This window comes from Gorilla gorilla, chromosome 17 (assembly GCF_029281585.2).
Source record: "Gorilla gorilla gorilla isolate KB3781 chromosome 17, NHGRI_mGorGor1-v2.1_pri, whole genome shotgun sequence".
Lineage (NCBI taxonomy): Eukaryota > Metazoa > Chordata > Mammalia > Primates > Hominidae > Gorilla > Gorilla gorilla.
The window spans coordinates 65,235,187-65,263,169 of NC_073241.2; the positions used below are offsets into that span (position 1 = coordinate 65,235,187).

Sequence of the window (27,983 nt, forward strand, 5' to 3'; positions counted from 1 at the left end):
AAAATTCAGGCTTTCACATATCAACTAGCAAGCAGGTCAGAACTACCCCATGATGACGTTACAGTCAGAATTTCAGTTTTGTACAACGGGGTCTGTAATGTGGATGATACTTGTGACAAGAAACAAGGATAGATATCAGACATGCTAAGTAGCAAATATTCAGGTGGCTCACGGTATGTTCAATACTGAAGGAAAAGAAGAGAATTTTCTGATTCAGAATTGGAATTTAGCATCAAGATTCCAGTGATCCAAATGCAAAGGGAATGCAGGGATTCAGAGAAGGACACTGCTTCTTTACATCTCACAAAAAAGCAAAAGAATATAACTGTTACACATTTTTGCTTGACAGATTTAAGGGAAGTTGATAAAAATGAGATCACCACCAAAATCAACATCATAATTTCCAGATCAATCTACTAAAAACTAAATTCTGGCTGGGCACAGTGGCTCACGCCTGAAATCTCAGCACTTTGTGAGGCTGAGGTGGGCGGATCACGAGGTCAAGAGATCAAGACCAGTCTGGCCAACACGGTGAAACCCCATCTCTACCAAAAATACAAAAATTAGACGGGCGTGGTGGCATGCACCTGTAGTCCCAGCTACTCGGAAGGCTGAGGCAGGAGAATCGCTTGAACCCAGGAGGTGGAGGTTGCAGTGAGCCGAGATCGCGCCACTGCACTCCAGCCTGGGCGACAGAGTGAGACTCCATCTCAAAATAAATAAAAAATAAAAAATAAATTTGCCAGGAGCCATGACTCATGCTTATAGTCTCAGCCAGGAGGCTGAGACACAACTGCTTTTGTCCAAGAGTTTGAGACCAGCCTGGGAAATATAGAAAGACTATCTCTAGAAAAATACAAACCAAAACAAAAAATAACCTAAACTTCCCAACTTGACGACCAGTTCCTCTTAACTACTAAAGTTACTTATTCCTATTTAGCTGGGAGAGGCTACATTTTTAAAAGGCATTGTCTGTGTTTTAATAATTTACCTATGATCTTACTAATTTTAAACTATTCCTTGGGTGCTTAAAAAGCATCAATAACTGTAATTTAAAAAATTGTAATTAGACTGTGTGCAGTGGCTTATACCTGTAACCCTAGCACTTTGGGAGGCCAAGGTGAGAGGATCACTTGTGCCCAGGAGTCCAAGACCAGCCTGGGCAACACAACAAGATCTCCTCTCTACAGAAAGCACAAAAATTAGCCAGGCACAGTAGCATGCGTCTGTAGTCCCAGTTATTCAGGAGGCTGAGTAGTGAGGATCACTTGAACTTAGGATGTCAAGGCTGCAGTGAGCCATGATTGAGCCATCGCACTCTAGCCTGGGCGACACAGCAAGACCTTGTGTATGTATATATATATATATGTATCTTTAAAAATCTCTCTAGGAAAAAAATAACTGCCCCTCATGGTGTATCAATTTTGATATACTGAAATTCTGTATATTTTTATACCCATTTGATGCTGAAATTTTGTGACTTATTTTCATACATATTTAGGAATGCATTATGTGCAACGGTAGAGCACCACTTACTATATCAAGTTTAAACCACATCAGCACAATTTCAGTTTTCCAAAATCTCACAAAGTATCTCACTTGTTCCACTCTCATCTCCTCTCATTTCACAGCCATTATGGTTTTGACTCTGTTACTTATGTTGTTTCCTTGCTTACCTGCCTAGAATTCCCAAACATTACTTTGCTGATCAGAAGTGAAGATACTCTCAGCACACGGCTGTAAGGACACCTTGTTTTCTGATGGACACTAACTGGGTATGGGAGTAGGGAGAGTAAACTCCAGATGTTCAGGCATTTTCAGCAGTTATTTCACATTACTATAATTGTTTTTTTGTATTAACTATTTCCTAGGGGAAAGTTCTTCCCTTTGAGCTTTCTTTCTTATGTATTGTCTTTCCAAAAATGCTTAGTGGTTCAACCACCCTTACTTAAAGTACAGACTGTATGAATAACCTACTTGGGCCGTCAGTAGGATGGAAAAGATTCAACATAGATTATCCCAGCAACTGGTTTTCCATATTGATTATCTCAATCACTCCTGGCCCTCATCAGCCTGGAGAAGATACTGCCCTTTTCCCCTGTTCCAAGCTCCAACACAGGCAGACTCCTCACCATTGCTACCTGGCCCAAGAAAGGAGGATATGGAGGGGTTTACCCGCCATTCCACTGCAATGGAGTCCCTGTGTGTTGTTCCAAACTCCTGCTTCTAGGTGTCTCACTTCTGACATGGAACGTTTGTGTGAATGCTTCCACCTTTACAACAGTACATGCTAGGATGTGAAATCTTTAACTCAATCCTGTCACTGTTCCATCTTCTGTGAATACTGCCTATTCTGGGGTACCCACAGCATTTCTTCTCTTATTAGAGCAGAGATATTACATATACAATTTCTTCATTTCCTATGTCTCTATTTACTTCATCAATACTTATCTTTTTGGCAATCTTTATCAACCATTATGAATAGAATTTACTGTGACAATGGAAATGTTCTTTATCTGCATTACCCAACATGGTAGCTAACAGCCACATGTGGCTAGTGAGCACTTCAAATGTGCCTACTGCTACTGAGAAACTGGATTTTAATTCTTATTTAATTTTGATTAAGTTAAACAGCACATGTGGCTGGTGGCTGCCTAGTGAACAGTGCAGCTCTGTAACTCCACAGTGTACCCTCTCAACCCCTGCATTTCATCTGTCTCTCCCCCATTTCATTCCCGTCTCCATTTCATATCTCTCCCTTCATTATATCTATCCTTACCATCAACAGACATGTAATGTAGTATGTAAGATATATTTACATACATCTTTGTAATATATGAATTTTGTATACTATATAATATGGTATGATATGTTATAGTTATTTAAGGACAGAATATACTGTTTTATGTAATTCTTTATTATATTCTAACATATATTCTCTTTTCTATAAATTCTAGGAAAAGCTGCAGATGGTCAGACCTGGTGGCACACATCTGTAATCCCAGCACCTTTGTGAGGCCAAGGCGGGTGGATCGCTTGAGCCCAGGAATTCAAGACAGGCCTGGGCAACATAGCAAGACCTTGTCTCTATAAAAAAAAATAAAAATTAAAAATAAAAATAAAAAAAAGATCAGTCAGGTGTGGTAGTGTGTGCCTGTAGTTCTAGCTTCTTGGGAAGCTGAGGTGGGAGGATTGCTTGAGCCCAGGAGCTCAAAATTTCAGTGAGCTATGATCGTGCCACTGCACTCCAGCCTGGGCAACAAACAGAATGAGACCCTGTCTCAAAAAAACAAAACAAAACAAAAGCTGCAACTCAGTCTAACACCTTAAAATAGAAGTTAAGGGTAGGACGTCCATGTCTTTTGTTTTCTCTACAAAAGAGAGTGAAAATCTAAATCAGGCAAGGAAATGGCACAAACACCACTTTAATTGAATCCAAGTGTCCTAACTTCATCAATCATATTTGAGAATACTGGCAGGTGGGGGAATATGGGGAGGAGAAAACATTTTGCACCAACTTGATTTCTGAAACAACTACTTCCAAGAAATCATGAAGAACTGCCAAAAGGGTAAATAGCAAATACTTTATTACCTCCAGTTGAAAGGAGATAGACTTCATAAACAGCAGACAAGTAGGCTTGACTCAGATAAGCCAGAATCTCAAAAAACTGACTGAACATATTGTTTAAAACTTGGGAACCCAGTTGCAATCACTGAGATACTAAGATTTAACTAGCAAAACAAACACTTCCTCTTTGGGAGGACCACTGCGCTATAGACATAAAAATACTACAGACATCTGAAAACTCAAGAATATCCCCATAAAACTACATAATTTCACTGGTTAAATGCTAGAGATATGCTAGCTAGAAAATCTCCAAGTTTTTTTTTGTTGGGGGCTAAAACCTCTGAGGTATTTACTATATGTGTGGCAGTTTTAAGCACCCAACTCACTTAAATCCCATAATAACCACATAAAGTCGGTACAATTATTATCCCTATTTTACAGACAAGGAAACAGAGGCCAAATGTGTTGTCGAATGTCACAGAGCTAGTAAGTGGTGAAGCAGGACTGAAACTTCGGCAATACTGCTCCAGAGTCCCCACTCTTCACTACAAAGCTAATCTGCCCATCCAAATGTTAACTAATTTAAGACCAAAGTCAACCAGGAAAAGTTAATAACCACTGTCCTCTTTTCTGGCCTTATATCTTCAACATGTAAAAATATTTTATTTTTTTCTATAATTAAAATATATTCTTAAGAAATCAGCAGAAGAAACAAAGCCAACAGAGCCAAAATAAGAAATGACAAAAGTAAAGTTTTTTAAAAACTCGACAAGCTAAAACATTGGTTCAGCAAGATAAAAAAGATACATATATTTGAAAAACTAATTACATAAGAACCTGATGAACATCTCCAACATTAACAATGGCAGATGTTAAAAAAGAGAGGTTTGAGATAGTCCCAAAATTAACACAAGCAAAAAATGCCAATGCCAAAAATGTGCACCTTCCAAAAACAAAAAAGCTCAGAGCCTGTAAGTAAAATAATAGCTTATATGCAGCAAAAATAAATGTCATAAACTATTTATGCCACAGTAAAGATTTTATAAGAGTCCACCCTTGTCTACAATTTCACCTTCCATGATTTCAGTTACCTAAGATCAATCTTGGTCCAAAACTATTACATGAAAAGTTCTAGAAATAAACAGTTCCTAAGTTTTAAATTGCATGTTGTTCTGAGTAGCGTTAATTACATCTTACATAATTACATCTTTTTGTCCATTCCACCCAGGACAAAAATCATCCCTTAATCCAGAATGTTGTATATGTTACCACCCCCATACAATGTGACTGTATAGAAACAAAAGTACAATCATACACTGCATTACATTTTGGCCAACAATGGACTGCATATACAACAGTGGTCCTGTAAGACTATAACGAAGCTGAAAAATTCCTATCACCTAGTGACCATTCCTATTGCCTAGCGTAGCCATCCTAACATCATAGCACAATGCATTACTCATGTGTTTGTGGTGACAGCCATGCTACCAGTTGTATAAAAGTACAGTATAATTATGTACAGTATATAGTATTTGATAATGAAAATAAATGACTTTGTTACCGGTTTATGTATTTACTACACTTTTTATTGTTAGAATATACTCTATAAAAAAAAGTTAACTGTAAAATGGCCTCAGGTCCTTCAAGAGGTATACCAGAAGGCATTATTAGATACACAAATACTTACCAGTGTATTACAACTGCCTACAGTATTCACAACAGTAACATGCTATATAGGTTTGTAGCCTAGAAGCAACAGGCTATACCATAAAGCCTCAGTGGGTAGTAGGTATACCATCTAGGTTTGTGTAAGTGCATGCTACAATGTTCACACAATGAAAAAATGCCTAACTATGCATTTCTCAGAATGTATCCCATCGTTAAGTGACACATGAATATATACAGTGTATAAGGTTCAGTACCATCAGAAGTTTCAGGCATTCACTATGGGTCTTGGAAAACATGCCCTGCGGATAAGCAGGGGACTACTGCATTTACTGAAGTTTGTTTAAATAGTCTCTATTCAAAAGAATAATTAAAAATGTAAAAATTCATTAATGTTTATTAGTAGGCTAATTAAACAGTATTTTGCATTTACATTATATAGGTCCGAACATTCCTACAAGACTTTGCCAAGCTCTGAAGGTGTGAATATTTTAGTCATCACTCCAAATCATTTTAACAAGGACAGCTGTGACTGCTGTGGTTTCCAGAGGTACAGGGAGGATTCAGGGAGTACAATACCAGAATAATTGGATGGCGGGGCTGGTGTGCTGGCAAAAATAGAGGCAAGGTCCCAGTCAGATCTGGGCTGACTCAGCAAATTCTGGCACTAACATCTACAACTCCTGATTCCTTCTTGACTTGACCTGAGTTGTACAATCTGTGAACTAGCCAAGTAAACACAATGATAAACCCCTTTCTTCAACAGAGACCACAAAAATCTGACAAAAAAATCTAAGTTCCCAACATTAGACAAGCAGAGTTCTCATGCAGTAAGGAAGAATTAGTATAACAAAAAATGGCAACAACAAAACCATAGGAAATACTGAAGGAAAATGAGAAAAGTGAGGCAAAACAAAAGATGAGCAGCGTGAAGAGTCAGAACATTCAATATACCTATAATAAGATTTAAGAAAAAAACTATAAACAGAGAAGCAAAAATAAAAGACAACTTGGGTCTTCCCAATATAAGGGCACATCAAATATCAAGCAAAATTAATGAAAGACCAATATCCGAGATATGTGCTAGTCAGTTTAGGATAAAGGAAAAAAAATACAATATCTAGGCCAAAAGACAAAAAGATATTCAGTGAAGCTGTTGTCCACGGGTGAACAGGAAGGAGAGCCACTCTCAGACATGCAAAGACCTGCGCCATTTTTGTTGCTCTTCATGACATCTTTATTTTTATCCTTTATTTTAAAATATTAAAATGTAATTTCTCTTTTCTTTTTTCTGGAATATCTTTACAAGTAAAAAAAAGTTTTTTTACATTTCTGACACATGAATCAAGTAAAATTTTAACTGAGAAATAATGCATGAATAACGATAATGAAACAGTAAAACGTTTCAAAAATAAAATTTCTTAAACACCAACAAAATGATCTATCTAGAATCCTATAAACAAAACAGGTCCATAAAAAACCATAAGGAAGGAGTCTGAGAGAAACTCAGATAATGGGATATTGTTTCAAGTCATGCATTTTCAGTATTTGTGGTTTTTATTATCTTCCTGTGATTTCTGGTACTCCACATTTTCTCCACAGTGTGAGTATATAAATATACACACACCTACATACACATACATATATAAAAGAATATATGTATTTGGACAAATATTTTTTGCTAATTTCTTTAAAAAGCTTATAAATTTCTATTTACTGCCAGCATGTGTCATAAATATTAAAAATAAACAAATAAAAAAGCATATAAATTTCTAGCAATTGTCCAGAAGATAGAACAGACTACTCTCAAAACAGTATGTTCCCTTTACACCAGAAACTTCCAAGCAGAAGCTGGCTAAACTATCTCATCTTTCAGGAAATATTCCAGAATCATTTCCAGTAAAAAGTCAGTTAGATGGTCTCCAAATTCTTTCTAGTTCCCGACTATAACAAATATCATCAACCTAAAATGACACCATCACTTACAACAGAAAACAACCTGATTTTAAAATAGGCAAGGCTGGGCGCCATGGCTCACGCCTGTAATCCCAGCACTTTGGAAGGCCAAGGCAGGCGGATCACGAGGTCAGCAGATCGAGACCATCCTGGCTAACACACGGTGAAACCCCGTCTCTACTAAAAATACAAAAAACAATTAGCCGGGTGTGGTGGCGGGCGCCTGTAGTCCCAGCTACTCGGGAGGCTGAGGCAGGAGAATGGCGTGAACCTGGGAGGCAGAGCTTGCAGTGAGCCGAGATCGCGCCACGGCACTCCAGCCTGGGCAACAAAGCGAGACTCCGTCTCAAGAAAATAAATAAATAAATAAATAAAAATAAAATAGGCAAAGGACTTGAATAGACATTTCTCGAAAGCTAAACAAATGGCCATAAGCATATGAAAAAGGTGTTCAACATCATTAATTATTAGGGAAACGCAAATCAAAACCACAATGAGATACTACCTAATATACATTAGGATAGCTACTATCAACAAAAACAGAAAACACCAAATGTTGGTGCGGATGTGGAGAAAATGGAACCCTCGTGCTCTGTTGGTAGGAATGCAAAATGTTGTAGCACTACGGAAACCAGTATGTCAGTTCTCAAGAAAATTTGAAAATAGAATTAATGTATAATCTAGCAATTCAACTTCTCAGTAAATGCCCCCAACAAGTTGAAAGTAGGGTCTCAAAGACATACACACACACACACACACACACATAAACACACACACATATATATACACATACACACACACACACATTCACATTTTTTTTTTTTTTTTTTTTGAGACAGAGTTCCCCTCTGTCGCCCAGGCTAGAGTGCAGTGGCGTGATATCGGCTCACTGCAACCTCAGCCTCCCGGGTTCAAGTGATTCTCCTGCCTCAGCCTCTCAAATAGCTGGGACTACAGGTGCCACTCACCATGCCCGGCTAATTTTTGTATTTTTAGTAGAAGCAGGGTTTCACTATGTTGGCCAGGCTGGTCTCAAACTCCCGACATAAAATAATCCACCCACAAAGTACTAGGATTACAGGCGTGAGCCACCATGCCCGGCCTCAAAGATATTATTTGTACACCAACATTCCATAGCAGCAGCATTCACAATAGCCAAGAGGTGGAAGCAACCCAAGTATATAGCCATGGACAAATGAAAACATGCAGCGTATATATTCTTAAAAAGGAAGGAAATTCTGACATGTACTACAAACTGGATGAACCTAGAGGGCATTATGCTAAAGAAATAAGCCAGTCACAAAAAGAGAATACTGTATGCTTTCCCTTATATAAGGTATCCAGAATAGCCAAATTCAGAGACTGAAAGAAAAATTGATGGCTGGGTGAAGGCAGAAATGAGAAATTGTTGTTGAATGGGTAGGTACAGAGTTTCAGTTCTGCAATATGAAGAGTTCTAGAAATAAGGTGCAAAATCATGTGAATATAGTTAACACTAGTGACCTATATACATTTAAAAATGTTTAATATGGCAAATTTTATATGTATTTTACCTGAAGTTTTTTAAAACAGTAAAATAAAACTATACCATCCCTGTGCACCCAGAATTTGGTCTACTAGTTACTTTCAATCACTACATACATTTAAGTAATCTGATAAAAGGCAAAGAGAAAAAAACTATGTAAAATAAATGCTTCTGATACTTATTACCAAACTGTCCTCCACAGAGTGGACCAAATGAATTTACATCAATAATATGTTAAGAGTTCCCATTTCCACAACCCCATGTCATTACAAAGAATATCTTTTCTTTTTTCTTTTTTTTGAGGCAGAGTTTCACTCTCGTTGCCCAGGCTGGAGTGCAATGGCACAATCTTGGCTCACCGCAACCTCCACCTACTGGGTTCAAGCGATTCTCCTGTCTCAGCCTCCCGAGCAGCTGGGATTACAGTTGCCTGCCACTACACCCAGCTAATTTTTGTATTTTTAGTAGAGACGGGGTTTCTCCATGTTGGTCAGGCTGGTCTTGAACTCCTGACCTCAGATGATCCGCCTGCCTCGGCTTCCCATAGTGCTGGGATTACAGGCATGAGCCACCGCGCCCGGCCTGTTTTCTTAAAACTGTAACTAACTCAAGCATGAAAACCATATCTCCTTATTGCTTTTTTTAAATTATTTTACTTCTAGGAATTTATGAGAAGACTATCACAGATAAGCCAAAACTTAGTTGAAGGGTGATTCAGAGCAATGTTTTCAGTATCAAACTGGAAGTAACATAAATGCCAAAAGGTGATTTAAAGCACTGTTCTTCAATAGCAAGGAACTGGAAGAAATATAAACGTTAAATAATTAGCTGGCTAAACAAATACTACTTCCATAGAACAATGTAATTTAGCTATTAAATGAGATTTATAATCACATGAAAATTTTTATAGTAAATGTGCAAAAAGACACTATATAAAATGACATGTACAGTCTGATTCTATCCTTCTAAATCTTGCCAAAAGGTATTCAATGGGTGACAAAAATTTTGGATGGTATCTGCATGTGCTTATCAATGGTTTTTCAACTATGATAAGCATGTACTACTTTTGCAATAAAAAAAAAACTGCCAGGTGCAGTGGCTCACACCTGTAATCCCAACACTCTGGGAGGCGAGGGCAGGTGGATCACCTACCTGAGCCCAGCAGTTCGAGACCAGCCTGGGCAACATGGTGAAACACTGTCTCTACAAAAAGCACAAAAATTAGTCGGGAGTCGTGGCACTCGCCTGTAGTCCCAGCTACTCGGGAGGCTGATCACCTGAGCCCTGGGAGGTCGAGGGTGCAGTCAGTCATGATTGTGCCACTGAGCTCCAACCTGGGTAACAGAGTGAGACCTTGTCTCAAAACACACACACACACACACACACACACACACACTTCACTGCTACCACCCACTGTAGTTCAGGCTTTTACTGCTCAGCACATACATTTTTCTAATTAAGTTGCATCTGGTCTCCCTACTGCTAATCTCTCTCCAATCTAATCCACTCAACAACTATAACCATTTTCAGACACTGCCAACACCACCACTCCTTTCTTCCCTTTGGCCTGTTATCAACCTCTACTAGGCCTGACATTCAAGTGCCCTCCACAATGTGGCTCCAAACTACTTTTCAATCTCATCTCACTTGTAAGAACTGATACAGTAACAAGAAAATGTAATCTTTGTTAGCAGTTTATTAAGGACTTCCTTTGTCTCAAGAAAGCGTAACTGCCTATACGCATCATTGTTTTAACCATCAGAGTTCTATGAACGCCTCTTGACAGTAATTAGCATTAATATTAATATTACATTTCCATTCCATGAATGAGTGAACAGGCACAAAGGGCAATAGAGTGTAAATTCCTCTCTGTTACATACTTTAACATAAAAGAATGAACACTGGCTTAAGGACTCTGGTTTCATCTGTAGCTCCAGCTCTTCCACTAGATGGCACTATTACTCTTTACAAATTCAGTACTTATACAATGCTAAGGATTACTACTGTTCATTTCTTATTCACGTTATTCTCACATATTGTTAGTGTTATTCTCCTACAGAAGGGAAAAAAATGCAAGCTGGTAAAATAATTTTACAATTTCAAGATGATAATTTACTCCTTTGTTCAAAATGCTCAACTGCAGCTCTACAAACTGCATGCCTTGAACTGTGTACACAGCCCACTTAAGACTTTTTAAGTACTGGACTCTGCTAAAATGATTTAACCAATTATGTTGGATATAATTTTATTCAAAATCCTCAAGTGTCTTTCAATCATTTTTATTTATTTATCATTCTTTTCTGATTTAGCTACAAGTAAGTTACCAATTTTAAATATATACCTCTTCCAAGTTATTTATTTTTTTTTTTTTTTAAGAAGGAGTTTCGCTCTGTCGCCCAGGCTGGAGTGCAGTGGCGCAATCTCGGCTCACTGCAAGCTCTGCTTCCCGGGTTCACGCCATTCTCCTGCCTCACACTCCCGAGTGGCTGGGACTACAGGCGCCCGCCACCACGCCCAGCTAATTTTTTGTATTTTTAGTAGAGACGGGGTTTCACCGTGTTAGCCAGGATGGTCTCGATGTCCTGACCTCATGATCCACCCGCCTCGGCCTCCCAAAGTGCTGGGATTACAGGCGTGAGCCACCGCGCCTGGCCCCAAGTTACATTTCTAATGGCATTCATTTACTTAACACAAACACCTGAGTGCCTACCAGGAGACAGAAACTACTCTAAGCATTGAGGGCATGGTAATAAATATGAAAAACCAAACAAGGTTCATCTCATGAAACTCACATCCTAGTGGCAGGTGCACATGAAAACTAAGTATATAAAGTATTAATAGAAAGAATTAATATGGAAGAAAAACAAAAACCAAAATGACAATGTAATACAGTTGGGTAGAGGGGGCCAGACGAATGGGTAGATGGGACCAAAAGAAAAGGATGTAGGACTCTCTGAAGACTTGACATAGGAATATAAACCTGAGTGGAAAAGGAACCAGCTAAGGAAAGAGCAGGAGGCACGAGCATTCCAGTCCCTCTCTGTTAACAATCAGCAAAGCAAAAAGCTCTGATTTTAGAACATGCTTGATATACCTGAAAAACAAAATGCAAGCCAAGATGATACAAGATGCGGTTAAATGGTGTCTGAGTTCAAAATAATATCCAAAAGTGTAATGGGGACCATTGATTTTTTTTTTTTTGAGACAAAGTCTCGCTCTGTCGCCCAGGCTGGAGCGCAGTGGCGTGATCTTGGCTCACTGCAAGCTCCGCCTCCCGGGTTCACGCCATTCTCCTGCCTCAGTCTCCCGAGTAGCCGGGACTACAGGAGCCCACCACCACGCGTGGCTAATTTTTTATATTTTTAGTAGAGATGGGGTTTCACCGTGTTAGCTGGGATGGTCTCGATCTCCTGACCTCGTGATCCACCCACCTCAGCCTCCCAAAGTGCTGGGATTACAGGCATGAACCACTGCGCCTGGCCCACTGATGAGTTTCTAAAGAGGAGTGTGATGGGATCTGATTTCTTAAAAGATCCATATGGTTGCAATGATGTAGGGAGATATGAGAGGGAGCAGAAGATCATCTTATAAGCCAGGTAGTACATGACAACCACTTAGACAGGTGGTTTGGCAGGAGTTATGAAACATGTATGTTACAGTTCTACTTAATTAAGACATAAAAAGTCTTCCATTTATATGACAGAGCAAACTCATGTTTATCTGCTCCCTCCCAGTAAGTCACTAAAACAATAAAGCAATTTACACAGGCAGAAATCCACAAGCACAGAGGAAAGTGGACCACAGCATACCAATGTCAAGAACCTGTTGGACGGCTGGGTGTGGTGGCTCATGCCTGTGATCTCAGCACTCTGGGAGACCGAGGTGGGCGGGTCACCTGAGGTCAGGAGTTTGAGACAAGCCTGGCCAACATGGCAAAACCCTGTCTCTACTAAAAACACAAAAATTAGACAGCCGTGATGGCGCGCACCTGTAATCCCAGTTACTCAGGAGGCTGAGGCAGGAGAACTGCTTGAACCCAGGAGGCAGAGGTTGCAGTGAGCTGAGATCACGCCACTGCAGTCCAGTCAGGGTGAGAGAGTGAGACTCCATCTGAAAGAATGGAAGGGGAAGGGGAAGGGGAAGGAAAGGATGAACGAACCTGTTGGAAGATGAGGACAGCTGCAACAGGAAATAATGACCGAAAGTAACGCAATTCATCCTGAGGAATTCTGGATACGTTCCGGACTTTGCAGTACCAGGCTCCTTAATATGTAATGACAAGTCTTAAGGTTGACAAGAAGGATCAACTAAAACTCTTTACACAAATCTGGTAAAACCCTTATCCCATACAACTAAAAGATGGAAGATAAGAAGCTCAGCAAAAGAGTGTGCGCATCTAGGGACCCAAATCACAGTGCTAAGAGGTAAAAGCACTCTTCAAAAAACAGATGTCCTATGTTATCTAACCAGCAAATCTGGGGTGTTTTCCTCTGGAGAAAATGAATGGCCTTGGACAGAAGACTTATAGACAATATTCAGAAATCATCAAAGAAGGCAATAAGACTGGTTAACAGGATCAAGTCTTTTAACATGAATCAGCAATTTCATCTTTAGAAATTTATCAGAATTATTAACGAACGGATCAATATGTGAGTGAAAAGTTACCTAAAGAGATGTTCTCTGAAATTCTGTTAATAGAAAAGCAATAAAAATAAATAGAGTGAACACAGCAAAACCTCATCTCTGCAAAAAAATAAAAAATTGGCCAGGCATTGTGAGGTACACTTGTAGTCCTAGCTACTTGGGAGGCTGAGGCAGGAGGTGTGTGAGGTTACAGTGAGCTATGATCTTGCCACTGTACTCCAGTGTGGATGACAAAGTGAGATCCTGTCTATTTAAAAAAAAAAAAGTAACAGAGAACAGAGCAGTTAAATAAATTATGACACATCCATATATTAAAAGGAAAACAATGACATGTAAGATGCATATAATGTATTACATGAAAAAGAAAGGACAGAAAATGCAGAGCCCATAAACAGGGCTAAGTCTTTTGCTTAAGTAACTTTTTCCCTTTGAGGGAAATAATTACTTGTATTATCAACAACTAAAAGATTACACGATTCCTGAAAAAAGTTAAACATAAAATATTTTAGGACAATATTTAGACCTCAAAAATATAAATTAAGAAACTAGTCACATGCTTCTTTGAAACATCCACAGAGCTGCATCTTACCAAATTCTAAATTTAAATCAAATACAGCCATACCTCGTTTTATCATGCTTCATTTTAATACACTTTCAAGACACTGTGTTTTCTTATAAGCTGAGTTTGTGGCAACCCGGCACCAAACAAGTCTAGAGGTACCATTTTCCCAACAGCATGTGCTCACTTAAGTGTCTGTCAAATTTTGGTATTTCTTGTGCTATTTCAAACTTCACTATTCTTATGCACTATGGTAATCTGTGATCAGTGATTTAAGACAGCAAACTTAATCCACACACATTGTGTTCTCACTGCTCCACTGACTGGCTGTCCCTGTCTCTCCCTCCCTATTTGCTGAGACACAACATTGGAATTGGGCCAATTAAGAATCCTACCATGGCCTCTAAATGTGCAAGTGAAAGAAAGAATCATAGGTCTCTCACTTTAAATCAAAAGCTAGAAGTGATGAAGTTTAGTGAGGAAGGCATGTCAAAAGCCAAGACAGGCCAAAAGTTAGGCCACTTGCACCAATTAGCCAAGCTGTTAATGCAAAGGCAAAGTTCTCGAAGGAAACTAAAATCGCCACTCCAGGCCTGGTGTGGTGGCTCGTGCCTGTAATCTTAGCACTTTGGGAGGCTGAGGCAGGAGGACTGTTTTGAGTCCAGAAGGTCAAGACCAGCCTGGGCAACACAGTGAGACCCTGTCTCTACAAAAAAATTTAAAAATTAGCCAGGCATGGTATCACATGCCTCTACTTCCAGCTACTCAAGAGGCTGAAGTGGAAGGATTGCTAGAGCCCAGGAGGTTGAAGTTGCAGTGAGCCGTGATCAAGCCACTGCACTCAAGCCTGGACAAGAGTGACACAATATCTCAAAAAAAGGTGGGGGGCTACTCTAGTGTACACACAAATAAGAAAGCTAAACAGCCTTACTGGTGATATGTAGGAAGTTTCAGTAGTCTGGATAGAAGATCAAACCAGCCACATTCCCTTAAACTAAAGCCTAATTAATCCACAGCAAGGCCCAAACACTCTTCAATTCTATGAAGCCTGAGGGAGGTAAAGAAGCTACAGAAGCAAAGTTTGAAAGTAGCAGAGGTTGGTTTATGGGGTTTATGGAAAGAAGCTGTCTCCATAACTTCGAAGTGCAGAGTGAAGCAGCAAGGGCTGAACTAAGAACTGCAGCAAGTTACCCAGAGGCTCTAGCTAAGGTCGTTGATGACGGTGGCTACATTAAACAACAGATTTTCCATGTAGAAAAAAGAGCCTGGTACTGGAAGATGCCACCCGGGACTTTCATAGCTAGAGAGAAATAAATGCCTGCCTTCAAAGCTTCAACAAACAAGCTGGCCCTCATTAGGAGCTAAAGTAGCTGATGACTTTAAGGAGAGGCCAATGTTCATTTACCATTCTGAATAATTCTAGAGTCCTTAAGAATTATGCTAAATTTACTCTGCCTGTGCTCTATAAATGAAACAAGTATAGATGACAATACATCTATTTACAGCATAGTTTACTGAGTATTTTAAGCCAACTGTTGAGACCTGCAAAATATTACTATTGGCCAGATGTAGTGATTCCCACCTGTAGTCACAGCACTTTGGGAGGCCCAGGTGGGAGGACTGCTTGACCCAAGAGTTCAAGACTAGCCTGGGCAACATAGCAAGAACTCTTCTTTACAAAACATTTAAAAATTAGCCAGGCATGGTGGCACACACCTGCAGTCCTAGCTACTTTGGAGGCTGAAGGAGGAAGATAACTTGTACTCATGAGTTCGAGGTTACAGTGAGCTGTGATTGCATGACTACTCCAGCCTGGGTGACAGAACAAGAGACTGTCTCCAAAATAACAATAATAAAAAATTACTATTGACAACATACCTGGTCACCCAAGAGCTCTGATGAAGATGTACAATGTGACTAGTGTCCATGCCTGCTAACACGTGTTCTGCCACTTATAGATAAAAGAGCAATTTTGACATTCAAGTCTCACTATTTAAGAAATACATTTTGTAAGGCTATATAGCTGCCATAGTCATTCCTGTGATGAATATCGGCAAAGTAACTGAAAACTTTCAGAAAATGATTCACAATTCTAGATGGCATTAAAAACATTCATGATTCATGGGAGGAGATAAAACATCAACATTAACAGGCGTTTGGAAGAAGTTTACTCCAATTCTCATGGCTGACTTTGTGGGGTTCAAGACTTCAGTGGTGGAAATAACTGTAGATCTGCTGCAAATAGCAAGAGAACGAGACACAGAAGTGGAGCCTGAAGATGTGACTGAACTGCTCCAATCTCATAAAACTTGTTGGTGAGGAGTTGCTTCTTATGGATGGGCAAATAAAGTGGTTTCCTGAGATGGAATCTACTCCCAGAGGAGGTGAAGTGACAACAAAGGATTTACTTGATAAAGCAGTAGCAGGGCTTGAGAGAAAATTGCTTCTAATTTTGAAAGCAGTTCTGCTGTAGGCAAAATGCTATCAAATGTACTGCATCCTACAGAGAAATCTTTCAAGAAAGAAGTCAACTGATGCAGCAAACTTTATCACTGTGTTAATAAATTGCCATAGCCACATCCTTCGGCAATCACCACCCTAACCAGTCAACAGCCATGAATATCAAGGCAAGACCCTCCACCAGCAAAGAGTATGACTAACAGAAGGCTCAGATGATTAGTCTTTTTTAGCAATGAAGCATTTTTAACTAAGATACGTACATTTTTATACATAATCCTAATGCTTAGACAACAGTAAAGTGTAATTGTAATACCTAGACAACAGTAAAGTGTAAACATAACTTTTGTATGTACTAGGAAACAATGTCAAAGTCAAAATGTCATTTTAATTCTCCTATTCATGTATGCCTTCCAAGATAATAAGCTAACTGAAAAACAGTTTATGCAATACTTTCAACTTCACAATGGTAAAATGATTCCTATAGCAATCCCTAAATATTCAAAATGTAAACTGAAGTTATTAATAGTCTATTTTAAGTTATCTCGTGTGTGTGTGTGTGTGTGTGTGTGTGTGTGTGTGTGTGTGCGCGCGCGCACGTGCGTGACGGAGTCTCGCTCTGTCGCCCAGTCTGGAGGGCAGTGGTGTGATCTCAGCTCACTGCAACCTCCACCTCCCAGGTTCAAGTGATCCTGCTGCCTCAGCCTCCCAAGTAGCTGGGACTACAGGCACCCACCACCACACCTGGTTCATTTTTTTTTTTTTTTTTAGTAGAGATGGGGTTTCACCATGTCGGCCAGGCTGGTCTTGAACTCCTGACCTCAAGTGATTCACCCAGCTCAGCTTCCCAAAGTGCTGAGATTACAGGCGTGAACCACCACACCCGGCCCAACAGTTATCTGCTTCTGCTTAGTAACCAACTATAGTCAGAAGTTTCAAAAATAATGATTGTCTTAAAACACAAATTTTAAACCACTTCATGTTTTCATTCATTACACATGCTTTAATAATGGCTTCCTTAAGAAATATGAAATGGCCAATTCCCGAACTGATACTTTAAATTTATGTTCCATTATCAAAAATGCAGCAACAAATGACACATCAGTATCTGGTCAATCACTGTTAATGTTCCAAGATACACAATAGATGAAAATTATTTGATAGTATCACAGCTGATTCAGAAAATATAAATCTTCACCTCTCAGTCTCAACTTCAAAGTGATGCCACCTACTTGGTACAAAAAAGTCTAAATATCTCAAATCATTTCCACATCTTCTACAAAGGAATAACATAGTTCTAAGTGATAATTTACAAAGAGTTCTGTGGAATAACTTTCAAGTTTATTTCTGTACTTGTAAAGAGTATTTACTTGTTAAAAAAACAGCTGAACATAATTGAGGTGATTTCTTCTTTATAATATAAAATCCAGTTATGCAGAAGAACAACAAAAAAAGTTCCTAGAAGGCTTTATTTCAAGACAGTGATTACCTCTGAGAAGAGAGGGAGCAGAAAAAGTTGGAAAAATAGGGCTTTAGCATTTGCTGTAATCTTAGATTTAAGTAAAAACAGGAAGCAATGTGTCTTTTTGATGAAGTGCACTGTCTCTGGAGGCAGATTCTCTGGGTTCCAAACAACTCACTAGCTCTTTGTGACCTTAGGCAAGTTACTTAATCTTCCTGTGCCTCAGTTCTGTATCTATCAAATGTGGATAATACATCCTGCTGTGTAAGATTAAATGAGTTGCTTATGTGAAGTGCCTAGAATAGTACCTGACACATAAATGTTAACATCATTATTATCAGCCTCATAATCTATAACTATCAACTATGAAATGTGGCTGGAAGGCACTGGGGAAAAAGGGGGTTGTGGGGAGTGGCATCTGATCTATTTTCTACAGTTACACTTCAAATATAAATTCTGTTTTTGTAAACAGTGACAAATGACCATCATCATAAGTGAGAAAGTATAAAGCAGAATAAAGTTACAGTCTTCTCTTCAATTTTCAAAAACATGAGACAATACAGGCTTCAGGGTTTGATATTTATTTTTAGCAGGAAGAATATACTAATGGTGACGACATCGTTAGAAGATACGCCCATGTCCAATATCTGCAACAGAAGCTCAATAGAAGTTAAAGAAACCATACTAAAAGACTAAAGACAAAAATTGTATGACATTACTTACCCTTAATTCTGTGGACAATAAAACAATTAACACTATGTTTAAGATTGAGGTTTCATCACAAGGTGAAATACTGGCAAGTTAATTATCAAATTCATCTTTAAAAAAAAAAAAAACCATCTTTTCCTTTCCATGTAGAAGTGGGCAACCTCTTCAAAGATAGAGCATAGTGGCCACCAACTATCATCATCTGAGGGTATTTATACGAGCAGAGAAGGAGTAAATTGAAAAGGAGTAGTGCTAACTTGAGAGCTGGGAATTTGAGGTGGCAATAATTAAGTAGCAGCTCCCATGGGTAGCAACGGCAATCTAATCTAAGCACCATTTTTGGCACAATTAGAGACTGCTGAATCAATAACTAAATACTAATAAAAATAACTTGATGGGGTAGTACCATGACATTCCTACAAATTTACAGTGAGCTTTCTGTAAATAAAGGGATTCAAATTAGAAATTCCCCTACATATTATTACAATAAGAAATTGCCACAGCAATACAATTTAAACAAGAACTCATCAACTGAAAGATTTTTTTACATAAAACCAAATCTGGCTCATGTATCCCCTAACAATTGCTACTCTAATCAAAGGAAATATGAGCATTTTTTAAAATCACCTCCTGTACTCCCAGATTTCTCATTAGCGGTATTAATAATTACTTAATTTACAGGAGCAATGAATTTCTGCCTAAGGGTGTGAGCCGGGAGTGGGGCTGGGAACATGTAAGCATTAGAATTGGCGGGTGGAATTAAGGGAGTAATTTAAAGACTTAATGGTATACCTAAAAGACTACATCTTCTCAAAACAGAAACTAAATAAATCCTACTACAAGTTACTGTCGCCTGCTATTTTCCTATTATTTCTGTGATACATTAGGGTTAAACTGGTAAGATAAATTATAGTTGCATGGAATTTCACAAGAATAATTTTTAAATGCAATCAATTTTGCTAATTCCAAATTTCTAAGTTTACTTGCAAGGTTAATTTGGTTCAAGTAGAAGAAAAACCATTAATACAAGGAGAAGCTTACCTGGGCTACTGCTTAAAAAGGTCTATGTTAAAAAATGCAAAATGTGCACATAGATTAAAATATTTAAAAATTCCTAACAAAAAGAGAATTAAATAAATAAGCACTAAAGAAGAAAAAGGTTACGCACTTCCAATTTATGCTCTTTCTCTGCAAGGGCTTCCTTTTGACAACGAAGAAAATCTGCTAACATTCGAGTGAGTTGCTTTCTATCATCTATTTCTGCCGCCAATCTGCCATTGTAATCTGCCAGCAACATACACGCATCCTCTACCATTTTGGAAAGCCTTTCTCCAGATTCTTTATCTAAGAAAACACGGGATAATAAAATATTATACAACAAAAACAATGACATATGCTGTTCTCTCATCCCAACTCCCAAAAAAGTTCTGGATCACATTTTCTTTTCTTACCTGTTATTTTATCTAATAGAGATACTTCTTGGACTTCAACAGGTAAAGAAGCTATCCTCTGATGAACTGCTGCATCACCTGAGGCTGCATTTTCTAGATCTTGTAATGCTCTAACGAGATCTAGAGTCTAAAAAGTACACAACTTCAGAACCAAAATAAATTGAGCTTAAACAAGTGCAAAAGACTTTAATTTCATATTCTTTCATCCCTATGGGCTATTTACTAGTACAAAGCTCCGAATATAAACTGCTTTTGAAGACAATCAATTTCTTTCATATGTTAAGAAAAAAGAAGGCTATACTATGTTAGGTGTTGAAAATATAAACAGGACAAGGCCCTAGACCTTGAAGAGAGCTTACTCCAGTGGTGGAGACAGAGTGTAATAATAATTATTTGAGTATTAAAATGAGGTAATGAGGATTTATATGGCAAATACATCAGTGGTGAAAGAGAAGGTAGGCTATAACATCAACCTAGAGAATACAAGTTTTATGTATGATACATTCATTACATTATCATTGTACACTAGAAGATTTTTTTAGTATTAAATTGGATATTATGGAAAGAGGGTTACAAATCATCTACTACAACACAGAAGAGTCTCCCAGATTTCATTTCTAAATGCTGTAATTAAAGCCCAAGAGAAATGTAGTTCTAGAATATGTTCAAATATGATATCTTCAAGTATCCTATGGCTTGTTAATAAGATTAAAATATTTCAAAATTCCATAATCTGATGACTAATATATATTGCTTAACCAGTACTGAAATTATTTTATCATTAAAATATTTTACTTCCACTGTTTTCATACAAGCTATAATTAGGAGGGAAGCGCAACTCTTTGCTGGTGATTTCACAACTCATAATGTCTATAAAGTTATTCCAAAGAAAAACAATTAAATTTTATTTTTACTAGTTTCCATCCTCCAGCCCATCTTTTTCATCTTTCTTTCTTAATTTCTAATACTAGATTCAGAAACACTAGGAAATTACACATATGCTTTAAAAAATATAGGATATTAGTAATTCTGTGTATATATTAAGATTTTTAAACTATTCCCTTGAAAAAAAGGGTAGCACATGACAAATGATCAAGTGTGGTAGGAATGAATGAAACTAATAAGAAATATACTATCCTACGTGTGCTCACTCATTAGAAGTGTTTAAAATTTCAGTATTTTAAAAAATAATTTTGTTGTAAGATATATCCCCTCTACAATTAAGGTGTGCTTAAGAGTAACAACAATTACCAGAAAGCTTGTTTCTCATGTTGCCACAACTAATATATTATTTTTAAAATCAATCTTAGAAAATTCTAATTGTCTGGAGTTCTAAGAAGAAATCTGGCTTTATTGTCTTGGCAATGCATTGATGCTTTAATTACAACCTGATCTCATCACACCTTCACAGTCCTACATGAGTACATTCTAAGTTCCCAATGCCTGATCAAGCATCAGATAAGAAAGCAAAGTTGTCTGAAACAATACTAAGCCTACTACTTCCTACCAGAGGAGAATGAAATGAGTTTAACGGGAACCTACAAAGAGATTTTAGCCTTTCTTATAAAGAATAACACACACACAAAAATGAAGAACACAAAGCTGAAGCATTGATAATTAAGCAGCACAACTAATCTAAAAAACGGTCATTATAAAACAAAGAGCAACAGCATTTTACACAAGTACTAGAGAAGAGGCAGATGATTACTTAAAAATACTCCTAAGATATGCAACTGTGGTTACCCTTTCATCAGGGAGAGCAGAAGGAGACCAGATCCTTTATCTAGAACTTAGGTAAAACACTGTTCATAGAATCATGAGGCTCTTAGCCAAAAATGATTTTCTGTCATGAGTTATTACCAAATAGGAAGAGACATAAACCTCAGTGTTTGGTTGTTCCAAATGTTACGTTCTTATCACTTTTCTATTCAAGCTCTTGTCCATAGTGGCCAATGGGCTTCAGCATTCCTATCACTGAAGAAACAGGTAGGTTGACTCAGGTCGTGGCCTTGGTCTGATTCCTTCTGCTTCTCCAGTACTGAGACTAATATAAATCCACAGTTACAGGTAGTAATTGATCGTATTTTTCTGTCACCTTCATGGGGGAAAGAGCTCCTCCCAGCCTCTGATTTTATTCAGTGAATTTGGATCCAGTCTTCTAACTCCCACGGAGCACTGTGAGTTCCTATTGCCCTTGTGAATTCCTGTGACCTTAAAGGATACTAATTTCTGGCAACCTCATGTCTGCTTCGGGACCAGGGCTCAGCAGGAGCCAGGTTTTGTCTCACCTATGAAGTTAGGTGTACAATTTCTAGCCCATGAAAATACATTCGCCTTGTTTTAAGAGTATGGTTATGTCTTCATTTTCTCATTTTACACTTTATCTGTCCCCCCTACATGTTTGAAACATAGAAGGAGGAAGCTTAAAGACTCAATGCCCACTTAATTTAAAAAAAAAAAAAAAAAAAAAGTCTTTCTGGAATTAATCTGATGGTTAAGGAATACCATACCATACCAACATGTAGGAGGACACCGAGTGTTAAGATAATAATTCTAACTTATTTTTCCACAGAACTACATAGTTCTATATAGTTACAAAGAAATGTATGAACACATATATATCACTCTAACACTACTTTTTTTTTTTTGAGACGGAGTCTCGCTCTGTCGCCCAGGATGGAGTGCAGTGGTGCGATCTCGGCTCACTGCAAGCTCCGCCTCCCAGGTTCACGCCATTCTCCTGCCTCAGCCTCCCGAGTAGCTGGGACTACAGGCGCCCGCCACCATGCCTGGCTAATTTTTTGTATTTTTTAGTAGAGACGGAGTTTCACCGTATTAGCCAGGATGGTCTCGATCTCCTGACCTCGTGATCCGACCACCTTGGCCTCCCAAAGTGCTGGGATTACAGGCGTGAGCCACTGCGCCCGGCCACTCTAACACTACTTTTTACATTTAAAAACAAAAATACTTAAAGGGGCAGTGTTTATGTCCAAGAATGAAAATTTTAGTGTATTTAAATCATACATGGGCCAGGCACAGCGGCTCATGCCTATAATCCCAGCACTTTGGGAGGTCAAGGCGGGAGGATCACTTGAGGCCAGGAGTTCAAGACCAGCCTGGCCAACATGGTGAAACCCCATCTCTATTAAAAACACAAAAATTACCTGGGCTTGGTGGCCCATGCCTGTAATCTCAGCTATTTGGAAGGCTAAGGCAGGAGAATTGCTTGAACCCAGGAGGCAGAGGTTGCAGTGAGCCAAGATAGTGCCACTGAACTCCAGCCCTGGGGACAGAGTGAAACTCCGTCTCAAAAAAAAAAAAAAAAATCACATAAGAAAATAGGCATGTTTTGTTTTATTTTAAAAAGTTTAAATAGCTAAAATCTCACATCTAACCATATTTGGCAATTAAAAATCCTCTTTCTATACAAAACATGATTTCTATGCAAAATATACAACATACTACATTTAACATAAGCAATTTGTTAATGAGGAAGAGATATTCATGTGGTTTCTTTCTTGTACCCAAAAGTATAATAGAAATCAATTTACAGAAGTGAAACGAAATTAATAAAGCTTGGTGGCAACTTGAAGTAAAAGTTTGTAACTCTTTTAACAGGGTAAAATTTCTACCTGTGGTGGTTCACTTGGAGATCCCAGAGAGGAACAGTTTTCATTTTCATCCACCTTTATCTGTTCATAAGTTCGCTTCCTAGGCTTCTTATCACCATCTGAAATGAAAGAACATTTAAGTTTTAATGAAAGAATACATTTTAATGAAGAGATCAAGGTAAGAGATCAGGATTCTACACTTACACAGAGCTTGTTTAAGTTGTTCTAATACATCATTTTCATAAACAGACCTTTCTTCCCAAATAGATAACACTCTTCCAAGGTGCTTCTTACAACTTTCATCAGTTTCACTAGAAAAAAAAAAAAAAAAAAAAAAAAAGAAAGAAAAGTGTTAACAGTAACAATGCATAGTGCTATTGAAAAGGTAACGGTAACTTTAAATATAATCAGACATTCATTCCCTGGAAAAAACTGTCCAAATGTCTACTTAGCATCACTATGTGGCCAGCAGCTCAAAAGTGAAGTGATCTAGACACACTGCTTGCTTCTAGTAAACATTTTATAAACATATTATTACACAACCAAAAAAAGTTTAAACTGTAAAAGTTTTAGTACTGGCTGCTAGGGATTTCCTATCCTAATGGGGCCTGGACATGGGGCTAAGGAAGATTTCTAATAGGTTATTTTTTTTTATTTATTCAACAAATACTTATTGATCCAGTTACTATCTTTGACATGGAGATGCAAATGCAGCTTATGGCAGTTGTTATTTATAAGTATCACAAAAGAGAACAAAGTGCTTAAGACAGACCTGGCCCAGTTTAAGAGATATCCGGAAGAGTATTTAAGGAAATGATATTTAATTTGAGATCTTAAGACTAGACATATGGGGAAATGAAAAACAGACTACTCCCAACTGTTTCCTACCTCCTTCATTGCTATCACTGTAGACTGAAACACTACTATCTCTTGCTTGGAATTTTGTAAAGTCTTCTCACACTCTCCCAGCCTCTACTCTTTTACTCTATTCTGTACAAAGCATCCTAATAATGTAAATCAGATTATACAGCTCTTGATCCTCCAAGAGCTACCAATCACATCAAGAATAAAACCAAAATCCTTACTCTGGGCCACAAGGCCCACATGCTCTGCTTTCTGGCAATCCCTCAGTACACACTCCCTAATACCTAATACCATACAAATCTCCTTGCTAAGGTCCTCAAACATGTCCAGCATATAAGCTATCTCATTTTTTCAGCCACATATTCTCTCTACCTAGAATCCTTTCTGCCTAGTCAAATGGCTCATTTCACCCCTTCCTTTAGTCTTTGTTCAAATGCCATCTTCCCCAAATAGTTGTTCTTTATCTCATCACATAACTGAGCACCCTCATACTATCTAGTTCTTTCCCTGCTTCGTATTTCTTGCTAGCATTTGTCATCTGACATTATGCATTCACTTGTCTATCTACTTATTAACTTTGTCATCCAATGAAATGTAGGTTCCAGTAGAACAAAACTTTGTCTTGGTCACTACTACTCAGGGTTTTGCATATAATAAATATTTATGCAGCCAATAAATATTTTACTGAATTCTAGGGAGGGGCAACATATTCTAGAAGACTTAAGGCTGAAAGAACTAAAAAAGGTTAATTTAGCTTAAACTGTAGACTATAGACTGTGTGGAATAAATGTGAGACAGAGGTCTGGGGAAATAGGCAGTGCCACGAAGGAACACCTTAAGTCTTGCTCAGGACTTTAGACTTCATCTCTAAAACAAATGGGAACCACTCAAAGGCAAGGAAGTATTATGACCAGCTCTGCAACTCTGTCTAGTTTTCTAAAGAAATTAAACAATACTAAAGGGCATTGAAATTATACTGAAAATACATTATGGTAACTAAAAGGGAAAGAAATCCAAAGAACCGAGTCAATGTGTACTATATGAGATATGGGGACTGAAGGAGAAAGAAGAGTTTAAAGATAACACAATTTCTTGCATAGGCACCTGGATAGATCGAGTTGCCATTCACAGAGTATAAAACCTACAGGAGGGACAAGTATGGCGGGAAGCAAGGACATAATGAGTTCTGTATCAGACACAGTGAGTCTGAAATGTTTGAGACGCATACAAGTAAAAATGTCAAAAGGCAATTGGGCACACAGGTTTGGAACAAAAAAAAATCTGGACTGGAGCATAAAACTGTAAGTCATTACAGTGTGGAGAATAACCAAATACATGCGATGTACAAAATTACCCAGAGGGCAAGTAAAGAATGGAAACGGCCAGACATGGTGGCTCACGTTTGTAATCCCAGCACTTTGGGAGGCCGAGGCAGGTGGATCACGAGGTCAGGAGTTCAAGACCAGCCTGGCCAAGATGGTGAAACCTTGTCTCTACTAAAAACACAAAAATTAGCCAGGCATGGTCGCAGGCACCTGTAATTCCAGCTACTTGGGAGGCTGAAGTAGGAGAATCACTTGAACCCAAGCGGCAGAGGTTGCAGTGAGCCAAGATCGCACCACTGTACTCCAGCCTGGGTGAGAGTGAGACTCTGTCTCAAAAAAAAAAAAAAAAAAAAAAAAAAAAAAAGAATAGAAACAGTACTAAGTGTATATGGAAATATTCGTTACAAGACTGATAGCTTTATAAACACACAAATTTTTACTTCAATACCTTCATTCATTTTTAATGAAGTTCATTCCAATATAGCAGTTGGTTCTGGTCTCTTAAAGGAAAGCTGTAATTCAAGTACTCCGAAGGCCCACCTTAGCAACAGTTCAAAAAATATTTTTCCTTCACAGAAGGCATTTAATACATTTATAAATGCCATTTAGAGGGAAGTCTTTTCAAATAAAAGCATCAAAAAACTATATTCCCTACTTTTTATTTTAATAGCTTAAGGCAAATTTTAGCAAAAGGACATATGGTACATTTAAAACAGATTACCTAATACCCAAAACAATGATCATACCTTGAAACATGCTTAAAAGCCTCCACTATAACTGGTGCAAAATCTTTTGTAAACTCTGGCCCCTTCCTCTTGCTGTTCTGTATGACATCATTGGCTAGGTAGAGAAAAGTAAGCTTCCTGTTTGGTTTGGCTGAAAAATAAGAAAAAGTTAAAAATCTACTTAAAACATCTTTACTTGGACAAACTTTCTCAATACCTAAATTAAGCATTTTGAGAACTAAAATAACCCTACTAACCTTTATGTATCATTTCAACCCTAGTCTCTCATTTTACTACCAAACTAACCAGTCACTGCTGCTAAAATCGCCAGAACAACTAATGTCTACGTAAAAATGCATCTCGGTGACTCTATCCTGTATTAAATCTTAGTAAAACCATTACAAACTATATGAAATATAGTCACTTAAAATAAGATGGTGATTGCTCATGTTATTAAGATGGCACCCTAAATCCTACACTGAATTTAAGATTGTTTTAATAGACATGTTAATTCAAAATCATTATTAAGCTATTGTGAAACAACAGAAGAGCATGAAATGTAAAATATGTTGAAAGAGACGTCCCTTCAATCAATTACTATTTTTTGTTTATGCAATAAATATTTGCCAAGCTAACAGATTAACTGCTAGGGAGAGTAAATGGGAAAAGTTTAGATGTTTCTGTCTTTAGATTACATGGCCATAAATTTTAAACTGAATTCATTATGACAAAAATATTCCCCTACTCACTATGCTTTGTGGGTGTAGTCATTTCCCTAAGAAAATAGACAAGATTTCAACAGTTGTGGGCCACAGTACATTTTTACTGGTTACAATGTTAAATAGCATATTACTACTGAATATGACTCAAATAAGATTACACATAAGGAAAACAGTGAACATAATCTTTTATACTATTCTTATATTTTACTAGAATTAAATTTGAATCACTCAATGTAGTACAGTTATATTCAGAAGCATCATACCTTGTGGCATCCATAGTACAGTGGTGTAGGAAACTTACGGTCAGGACCAATTATGCAGTATCCTATTGATGTGGACTATCTTATTGGATTTAAGACAAAAATCTTGATCAGGCTACATGTGGTCCTCTAGATGTTAAGTATTCAATTTACAAATTTAAGCATTTGACATATTAAAAAGTCACCTCTGAGTTCACATCATTCTCGAGGAGCAACTAGAAGCCCAACCTTCTCATATACTAAGTCACAACTGATCAAACTTTACAAACCTGTGCCATGCCACTGTATAACCTGGTTTGTCTGTTTAAATTGCTGTCTACTACTTTTCATGATTTTGCAAGTTGCTGGCATGGAATAAAGATAAGAAGAGATGGCTATAACAGAGACCAACTTCTGGTTTTCAGGCTCCTTGTCTGGTTAGATAAACCACAGTGTATAACTGGTTAAGATATCAGGACCCTATCCTAACATTCAGTCCTGT

At 38.0% G+C, this 27,983-nt stretch overlaps 2 protein-coding genes across 7 annotated transcripts in view; one reads left to right on the top strand and one right to left on the bottom strand.

Moving 5' to 3' along the window:
- Positions 1–3,500, top strand: part of RMP24 (ribonuclease MRP subunit p24) — a 38,729-nt gene extending 35,229 nt beyond the window's left edge. For 2 of the 3 annotated variants that reach the window (XM_019014052.3, XM_063699146.1), the window contains exon 6: positions 2,958–3,500. The gene's annotated coding sequence lies outside the window, so the exon portion shown is untranslated. The remainder of the gene's footprint in view (positions 1–2,957) is intronic. The other variant, XM_063699147.1, reaches the window with a different exon arrangement.
- RPRD1A (regulation of nuclear pre-mRNA domain containing 1A) overlaps positions 1–27,983 on the bottom strand; it is a 77,581-nt gene that overhangs the window by 17,426 nt on the left and 32,172 nt on the right. For 2 of the 4 annotated variants that reach the window (XM_004059338.4, XM_019014049.3), the window contains exons 2-6: positions 26,542–26,671; positions 23,811–23,917; positions 23,628–23,725; positions 19,996–20,122; positions 19,713–19,888 (exon numbers count right to left, since the gene is read on the bottom strand). In XM_004059338.4, the coding sequence (XP_004059386.1) occupies positions 19,713–19,888; positions 19,996–20,122; positions 23,628–23,725; positions 23,811–23,917; positions 26,542–26,671 (638 nt within the window). Of the gene's footprint in view, positions 1–3,570; positions 12,825–18,401; positions 18,484–19,712; positions 19,889–19,995; positions 20,123–23,627; positions 23,726–23,810; positions 23,918–26,541; positions 26,672–27,983 lie in introns of those variants that run through there. The other 2 variants (XM_055368144.2, XM_019014050.4) reach the window with 2 other exon arrangements.